Source organism: Aphis gossypii, unplaced genomic scaffold (genome assembly GCF_020184175.1).
Source record: "Aphis gossypii isolate Hap1 unplaced genomic scaffold, ASM2018417v2 Contig01032, whole genome shotgun sequence".
NCBI lineage: Eukaryota > Metazoa > Arthropoda > Insecta > Hemiptera > Aphididae > Aphis > Aphis gossypii.
In genome coordinates this window covers 20,976-30,810 of record NW_026083418.1, presented here as the reverse complement: position 1 = coordinate 30,810, position 9,835 = coordinate 20,976, and the positions used below count along the sequence as shown (strand labels likewise).

Sequence of the window (9,835 nt, the reverse complement as noted above, 5' to 3'; positions counted from 1 at the left end):
ATGATGGATTACTCACTAAGCTCCAATTGAACATAGTAAAAAAAAAAAACACCCTGTTGCATGCAAATCCTAGCTTTTGTTATTACAGTTAATTTGTGTGGGTGATTTTCGCCAGTTTTTAAGAATAATATTTTAATTTTTATAAAAGTATATTCTTTGCACTTAATTGTATTATTTATTAACAGTATTTTTTAAATATAGGAAACAAAAATTGCCTATAATGCTGTAACCAAAACAATGCACTGCAACGTAGAACTTGTAGTAATTATAATTAATAACTTGCTAGATGACAAAGAAGCTCAATTTATGGTAGTACAACATTTCATTTAATGATTTTATTAATTAAAACATTAATGATAGTTAACATTTCAGATTTTATCAAAAAAAATTGATAATTTAACATTTAAAGTTGATAAATTATCGGATTTTATCGAAAACACTGATGAAAATAAATCCAGCACTTTTTCGGCCATTAGGTATTTGAATAAATATATGTTTATTTTTCAAGTTGTGTATTAATTAGAGTTTATGTGTTTAGGTCTGAAAGCAAAGAAAAGAATACTTTCTTGAGTAAGTTTGAAAAAACGCAATATTAAGTTCAAATTTTTAATATTTAAAAAAAAAAAATTATTTAATTAGGTAAATTAGATCAGATAGGATTTAAACCCAATTTGGATGAATGTAAAAAAAATACTGAGGAAGACAAGGAAAGTTTGTTGTCAGAAACTAATGATGTAAAGTTACAATACATTTGCCGTAATAATTAAATTAAAATAAAAATAAATTTTTTGAAATGTTATAGAACTTAATATCACCCACGTTGGAAATGGAAAGATTTGATGCATTGTCAGTTCTTCTAAATTTTGAATCTGAAAATGTTGATAGTTTATTTCATAAGTTGAAAGCATATGGATTTACCGACGAGTTTCGCAATATTATAGTATTAAAGAAATTTAATAATGATTATGAAAAAGCCATTAATTCTCAACCTTAACTTCAATGAAATATAAAATACAAATACTACAGTAAAAAAAATTTAAAAGAATATAATTTTTTTTTTGAATGTAATTTTATTATATTATAATAATATTATCATGCTCTTAATACATTATTGTTATTAATATACAATTAAAAAAAAAAAAAAAAAAAATGTGACTTGTAAATGTTTTTAAATCTATGATCGTTAGAGAAGAGTACGTAGTTAACAATTGTATTGTAACACAGCTTCACAATTTCCTGGGAATCAGGTTGATGCTAGATGAGTTTTGTCTATAATAACAATTAATCTGTTATAAGATATAACTGTGGTAATTTTTACTCAAGAAATTTAAAGAATCTTCATAGATTTTACTATTTACTCTGTGAATACTATCTTAACATGTTAACTGACATGTATGTATTCCCTACATCTACCTTATAGTTATGGAGATTCACCATAACTTACCATTTTTGTTTTTATGTAAATTTAGCTGTTTCCTAAACCATGTTCATGTATAAATATGTGTACACAGAACAATTGATTTTAGATAATAAAAAAAATTTCTTTACGCTTAGCAAAAACATAGCATGAAAAATTCTTATAACAATTGACTTTTGATTTTGTTAAATAAAATTTTTTCTCTTTTAAACACAAACACAACAAATATACACAAGAATGACAAGCCACTAGTCAGCCATGTACTTGTAGCATTTAAGGTGTTGATTTATTTATGATAATATGTATTATTTTAAGCCATGACCGTAGTTAAGGTAGTGTTATTACATAATTTCTTTGATTATTTACTTAGCTATCTAATTCTTACAGCCATATTTTAAGGAAATTTAAACAAAAATTTGTAATTTGTAATTTTTCAGCAGTTATTATGATTTGGTTTAGATTCTGAGTTGAACAATAAATGTGAATGAATTTTTCATGTGTTTATTTTAATTTTATTTTTCATATATTTATACATGATAAGTAGTTGAAAAATACTTAAATTTTCTGCTTTGAAGGTAGTTTTGGATAGAACATTTAAATTGTTATTTTTGAGTAGCAAGTATGACAATGTGATTGGAATTTAATTATATTGAAAAATAAATAACTAATAATAATAATAAATGTGTGTAGATTTATTTCCTAAGTCCAAACATTTTTTATAATAGTTTTTACAAAAAATTACATTTTTAATCAATTAAACATAAAATAAATAGTATTATTTTAAAACCAACAACAGCTTAAGCCTTGAATTCAGTACATTCACATCAGCTATAATATCATTTAACAAAGTTCATTTAAATTATCCCAATTCAAGCACATTTCCGTGTTCAATACGACGTAGTAATATTTCTGATACTTCATTCCGTTTTAAAATAACTGGTTTAAAGTTAGGTTCAAAATTTAGAACTCTGCAAGCTTCTAATAACCTAAAAATTATTATGATTTTATTATATATGATTAAATTGATAAACACATCTTTTTTGATAATAAATAAATTATTAATTATATTTTTACCGTTCAATATAGATACTAGGTTTAGTTGTATATTTTGAAAAAATGGGGAGTAGTTTATATCGTACATCACACAGAAGATGTTGAGCACCACCTCTGTTGAACATATTGGCTAACAAAACGTCATTAAAAAGAAACTGTAACAAATAGAATACATTTATTAAGCTGATTTACATAACTCACTAATTGTGTACTGACCGTTGACATCTTAGTAGCTAATATTGGCCAACATTTATTAAATAAGGAAGTAGGTAAACTTTTATTTAATGTATTCAAATTTTCTGTAAAAGTTTCATACATCATCCAACCACTGTCTGTAATACTGTATTTGTTTTCATCAACTAAGGATTCCATTATATGCCATCTAAAAAAATATATTTTGTTGTTAAATTTACATAAACACAATTAGAAAATGTTTCAATCAATCCAGCTTATAATCATTTTCATTAAATATAAATATATTTTTATTTAATAAAATATATTACAATTTGTTAAACAATAACAATTAGAAATAATATGAAAGGCGTGCAAAGAAGACTGTTCAGTAACCAGAACTATATATACTATATACAGAATAATATTAGTCTTTTGTTATTACAATTTCAACATATTTGTATAATAACCATAAACAAGTATTTTTAAGGCATATTTAAAAATGAAATAATATGACATAATATTATAATTTATTTTCAGCTAAATTTTTCACTTTCTCTTAGATTATTTCAAAGGAATATTTACCTATCACGTTTATATTGTTTTGAAATGTATTTAACTTTGGTCATAATGTTTTCTGTTAAACAATTAAGTAAATTATCTATTCCCAAATTGTATAATCTTATCGAATCATCAAATACTGTATCTGCAGTGTCTAATACTTCTGTAAACTCACTTTCACTCCTACTTCTTACTTCATTTTCTAATTCACATTTATAATTCAATAAAGATAAAAAGTGCTGAAACAAAAATCAAACAAATTATATAAAAATATTTAGGTTTAAATAGTAAATTAATAGAATAGCCAAAAGTTTTAAAAATATGTATAAAATAAGTTACTTTTTTTAAATTTTTATGCCAAGATGTATGTCTAAGCTGGTAAACAACAACTTATTTCAAAATTCTTAGCGAATGTTGTCAAAAGTGTTTTTAGTCAATAATTAGTGATTGTTGACATATAAAAATGATATTCGGTAATTGTGAATGTTAACAGGATTACAAGTACAGTGTATATGAGCTATTATCTTAAGATCATACATTATACTACAATTATGATATTTTTTAAATGACAATGTTATCACTTTATTGTAATATAATAAAGATAGATTCTGTATTTTTTTGAGACATTTTGTTTTAGAGATTTTGAATTTAAGTATAATAATACAGATATGTTAGGGCACAAAAAATTTAGTATTTATGCCTTGTACGTGATAATTATTATAATATATTAGTATGATCCATACATTGACTGTGGACACATGGATCTTCAAAACATTTTAACAGTAGTTATTGTAATATATAATGACTTTCACATATTAAAATGGCATTATAAATAAATTTATACATCTATTTACAGTGAACAAAGGGAAATTGTTATAAAACAAAGCACTATCAAGCTTCTGAAAAAGGTATCAACCAAGCATTCAAAAAGTGAGAACCAAGGCTTGGTAAGATAAAATTATAAATAAAATGCATAAGTTTCGAAAATAGTTATGTACCTAGTAACTAAGGGTATACTTTGTAGTTATTAAAAAAACAGGATTTTGTTTCTACGGCACCCTATCATGTTCCACATATATATAAAATTTTGAAGTACCAAGATGTCACCTAAAAGTTAAATATATATAAAAAAAACTCTAAATGATATGCTGTAGAGACAATTTGGCTTAACTCAAAATGTTACAAAGATTCATTTGGTTGAAAAAAATAAAATCAATATTTGTATAATAATTAATTATAAAATGTACAAAAAATTGATTTTTCATTTTTATAAGAATATCCAACATTCACCAAATACCTAAAATAGTAATGTATATGATAACCAACACTGGTAAAAGTCTTTATTTTTATAAATATTTACAAAATGCCAACATTTATCACTATGTGAGTATACCTTAACATTTACAAATTCAAAGAAATGTTTAGATTGATTTTCAACATTTTTTTGTCATTTTTTTTCAATATATTTAATAATTAATAGTTATTTTATATTAACAAACCATATTGGTTCCCCAGTTATAAAGGGTGTATGATATATAATGCAATGTACACAACATTTCTGATAAATATTCATTAGATTCAATTTCTTCAGCAACTATATTTTGTCTAAATTCTTCCAATAGATCAGTTTGTAATTTTAAAAACTGAAGTCTAAAAACAAAAATGAGTTATTTATTAGAATAAACAAACCAAAAAAATTATTTAGTAATTAATTTATTAATATATATTTATTTTTTTTGTACTGTAGAACAGAGGTTTTCACAAACACATTTTTACCATTCCTCACTCCAACAAGACAATAAATAAACTAAAAGTATGTGAAATTTATCAATTATCAATAACTTATTAATGACAAGTGTTCTTATCATGTTATTTTTTTTAAATTTATTTTTACTCATTATACATTTCAGGGAGAGGATAGATAAGTAATATTGTTCAGAATGTTGAATTTTTAATAAAAAAATAACTCTTAAAATATTTAAAGTTATTGATTCTGGTAATAAAATAATGCTTACTTTGCAAAGAAAATATTTTGGTCATAGGCGTACGCAGACTCCAGTTTCAGAAGCAGCAAGAAATTAATTCCCATTCTTCAAATTTACTATTAAACTCAGACTATAGTTTTACTTTTTTTAGTATAGGGCTGGGATGTGCCCCCAGCCTCAAGACTGCGAGGCTACCTCCCCGCAGTATGAAGAAGGAAAGGAACACAAAATAATTAAATCAATTATAAGGGGCTGTGTGGTGGGGGATTGTACCGCCTACCCCCATCCTCAACGACGCAGATCGTTTATTGTACTATCATCATTTGCTATTGTATTATTATAATTGTATTTATGTTGCTCAATAAACGATGGCGACCTTCCACTCGAAGCATTGTTTCACGGCGGCGTTTCTAGGTGGTGGGTGTATTGCCGATTAAAAAAAAAAAAAAAAAAAGTATAGGGCACCAAAATTTTAATTGTATTGGTTATTTGTTTTTTGAATAAAAAAAATTATACAGTAAAGTACTAAAACTAAGGTGTCCTTTTCCACAAGCCTATGATTAATATTTATTATTTATAATATAATAAAATAAATTAACATTAATAACAATATAAAATATATATTTTTAAATAATTATAAATAAACTGAAGAAATTTATTAAAAAAAAAAAAAAGAAAAGAAATGGGTATTTAATTGAAATTGTAAATAAAACATTATTAAATATTTGCCAGCTGCGGTAGCCCTAAAGAAAGTTCAGGGGTAGCATATGCTACCTCTGCTGCCCCCGTGCGTACGCCTATAATTTTGGTTGTAAGGTTAAAGAATACAATATTCATTATAAAACATTTTAAAATTTACTGGGAAATAACAGCTGATATTACAATTGCAGTTGCTTGTAAAAATAATTTTCATTTCAACTATATTGTCTTTAAAAAACAAAATAATATCAACAAAGTTTCTAGAAAGGCTAAATTTTGTATTTCACATATTGTTATATTGACAAAAATAATGAAAAGATTTACTGGTGGTAATTTTAAATCAGTTAAAGAAATGTGTATGAAAAAAAAGAATTGATAGGTACGTTAATTTAAGAATATAAGTCTTCCGGCTAAGATTATTATTTGTATAATTTAAATTTTTTTTTAATGATATTTCTTTGAAATTAAAAATTATACGCGTTTATATACTTTTTGCTCTCTGAGAGCTTTCGACAGCCCCCTAAAAAAATAGTTTAGAGATCTCTGCTTCAAGGTGTATGGTTTAACATACATATATTATTTGTTAGTTGTTACCAACCCCATAATTATAGATTTATATATATTCTTACTTATGTCTTGGTTGACGAAGTATACTATATCGATCGCTCATAGTGTTTAACAAAGTTAAAAAACTATCCGCACATACGGTCATACAATATTGACTATCATAAACTAAGATCTTCCACTGTTCTTTATTCTGTAGAATTTCATCCATTTTGATATGAGCATCTTAATAATATAAAAATTAATTTAATAATATTTATAAATAACATTTAATATAAAATGTCTTACATTTTCGTTCCATGTTAATCCATTTGAAGAAGATTTGAGCTTGAGTTAAAACTTCTGTAACACTTGGATAATCATTTGGATAATTATACACTTTTCTCAATTCATGTTCAAATGCTAATGTTTCATCTACAATATGTGAAAATACAATATCTTCCAGTTGAAAATGTGACAAATCTGAATCAAGTTTAACTACAACAAACTGCAATAATCCTTTAATAAAATCATGCTGTAAAAAGAAATACAAAAATTATAAAATGCAAAATTATCTATGATCAATTTTCTGATATTGCAATAAAATTATTATTTACTTGAGAGTCGATTGGTCTTTTTCCATTTTCTGAGTAGACTGGACCCAGCCAATCTACAACAAATGTTCTATAATCTCTAATCCAGCTCAATACTCTAGATAAAAACCATTCAGGTTTATCAGGTTTGTTGGTCTGTTTTTTGCCAGTAAAATGGTAAAAAAATCTTTTTCGAAAAGGTACTAATATCATAATTATTGGCATGGATACATGAGAATAATGTTCTAATAATTGTGATGTTTGCTCATCGAATTCAGTATGATCATTTTTACTACAATGTGAGCTAAGGATTTTTAAACATTATATCATTTAATTGTGTACATTTATATTGTTCATAAAAAGGATACGGAAGTTGAACTTTTATCAACATATCGGCTAAACGTTGAAACTGTTGTTTGAAGTTATTTAATTTTGCATTATCTGTTATTTCGTTCATTGTAAATGGCCAGTTCATTTGTTTTAAAGTAATTTCAAAATCTCTACACAAAAAAAAAAGTAATCATAATCACAATTTTTGTAGAAAGCTTTTAATTATTTCTTATCATGGCTAAATAATTCTTACTCCAAATAAAATTTTTCAAGTACACAATGCCAATAGTTAATTAATCTGGTGATATAGGAGATCAAATGTTTACATGGAACAGTGCTCATGGCAAAACTAAGTTCACACAAAATCTTGTACGACTTAACAGCTTCACTGTCACGTTTACTCATCAAATCTGTTCTCATTTTATTGCTAAGGATTGTTTAAATAAAATCATACATTTTTTTACATTGTGTTCCAAGTGAAACAAATAAACGCATACCTTCTGGAAGTAATACACTGAAGACACATAAAGTATATCATCCGATTACAATTGTATTTTAAATCTTCGATCAACTTCTGAAATATGATTCTAATACTCTCAGTTTCCTTCTTGAATCCGGCATACTTTGACTTGAGCTGTTCAACTTCTTTTCTCAACGAAATAATTGATAGCCGCTCTTCGTGTATTTTATTTAGGGTCTTGACCATGTTTGAGTTTGACCCAACCACTTGGGAATTGATCTGAACATACAATATTTAAGTAAGTACATATCGTCATAAATTTCACATATACGCTGAAATCCGACTTACTTTCTGAGTAATATCATGTTTTCTGTTTTGTAGAACTTGTTTATACTTTTTACAACGAGTTATTAGATCCTCAAAGTTGTCGCCCAATTCTTCGTTGATCACTATCAGTGCCGAAGGATTGCTGGCCATTTTGTACTATGTACACGGCAGAAAGCAACGATAAATGAGTTTTTGCAGTTGTAGTATTAATCAGAAAGGAAACTAAATGCCATTTCTTTTCATACTATACCGCATCGTCCACAAAGGATTCGTGTTTTATAGTTACACGCAGTAGGTAACATTGAGACAGTTCAAAAGTTTTGAATATAAATCACTGATAACGTTATCATATTTGTTACACGTTGAATTTATTGCTTGCCCGACAAGTCGTTTTGTACTACAAAATAATCTTTTGACGCTATTCGTACGAAATTAATTTGTTCCACGAGTCACGACCAGTTTGATAATGATGATGAGAAAATATTATCAGTCATTTTTTTTTTCATTTTTACCCATTAAAATAATTTGATTTTTCCAATAACATTAATGTAAATTGTTAGAAGGCAAGCTCGTTATAGTATTTTAAGTTACTACTAAACGTTAATGAAATGAACGAACTACAAAACTGTCGATAACCGTGAAATTTGAATTGAAAAGTATCTCGATAGACGCTACACTGTATGGAAGTGTTCGGTGAAGAATTAGTACCATGACTTAAAAATCAATTTTATCATGGTTAGTACTACTAATTTATGAAGTAAGATTAAAGCGTTGAGATATTGTTATTGCATTCGATTTGCGTTTAGTTTCATGAAGATAATTTGTTTGTAAGTTTATAAATGTCGTGTTGTACCAAAGGTTACGAGAGAGTTACAGGAATTGTCTTGATATTAATTAAAAGTTTAAAAATAAAATACAACTAAAATTTGGATATGTAAAGTTGCTTATAAAAATTAAATTTTTACAAATTTTCTGAGGAAAATATTATTGAGATGTGTGATACTGCTTAATTGATAGTTATTATTAATCCTATCAATTTCGACAATCTCAACAGCTCATATATATCTGTATTTGATCCATGACTGATAGTATTAGCCTTTAAAAATGATTTTATTTAATTTGAATTTTGAATAATTTTTCAATATCTTTGAATCTTTTTAGTCTATTAAAATTGTTGTATCATTGAAAATTGAAAATATGTCATAATAGCTCGTTGGTATGGTACAATCAAGTTATACTTTAGAGAGGAAAAATTAAATAAATAATACTACTATTTAATAATCTTAATAAATTTGAACATTGTTTTTTCTATTAAATTCAAAGACTAATTTAAAAATATTAAATATTGTAAGTGTTTACATTGAATAAATTTATGATATTTAAATGTAGTATAGTACTTTTTTATATAAAATAATGAGGAACACTCATATCTGTATGATTATGATTTAAAAGTAACTATTAATCATAAAATTATGACTACATATAACTGTCCAAAGATTTAGCCACTTACTGCTGTTACACTAAAATGCTGTCAATGAAATTAAAAAACTTTTTTTCAAGAAACTTTTGCTTGGAGAACTAATATATTATTTATTTTTTGGTATTTGTAATTTACTTTTAAATTTTTTTTTAGATTAATACACTCAATTAGTAAAATTATTAATTGACTATGTACTACTCTTTAAAAACTAATATC

The 9,835-nt window shown here is 25.5% G+C and overlaps 2 protein-coding genes across 2 annotated transcripts; one reads left to right on the top strand and one right to left on the bottom strand.

Moving 5' to 3' along the window:
• Nucleotides 1-181: 181 nt before the first annotated feature.
• Nucleotides 182-1,121, top strand: LOC126555718 (uncharacterized). Its single transcript, XM_050210606.1, has 5 exons — nucleotides 182-309; nucleotides 373-476; nucleotides 539-570; nucleotides 640-734; nucleotides 803-1,121. Exons 1-5 carry the CDS (start codon nucleotides 238-240, stop codon nucleotides 992-994), a joined length of 495 nt encoding a protein of 164 aa, XP_050066563.1. The 5' UTR covers nucleotides 182-237; the 3' UTR covers nucleotides 995-1,121.
• Nucleotides 1,122-2,085: 964 nt separating this feature from the next.
• Nucleotides 2,086-8,457, bottom strand: LOC114127649 (RAD50-interacting protein 1-like). Its single transcript, XM_050210607.1, has 12 exons — nucleotides 8,161-8,457; nucleotides 7,850-8,091; nucleotides 7,606-7,779; nucleotides 7,391-7,522; nucleotides 7,047-7,314; nucleotides 6,739-6,964; nucleotides 6,516-6,675; nucleotides 4,702-4,852; nucleotides 3,227-3,441; nucleotides 2,687-2,852; nucleotides 2,492-2,625; nucleotides 2,086-2,403 (listed from the first exon to the last, which is right to left on the bottom strand). The coding sequence occupies exons 1-12, from the start codon at nucleotides 8,287-8,289 to the stop codon at nucleotides 2,277-2,279; spliced, it is 2,124 nt and encodes a 707-aa protein (XP_050066564.1). The 5' UTR covers nucleotides 8,290-8,457; the 3' UTR covers nucleotides 2,086-2,276.
• Between the last annotated feature and the right edge of the window lie 1,378 nt (nucleotides 8,458-9,835).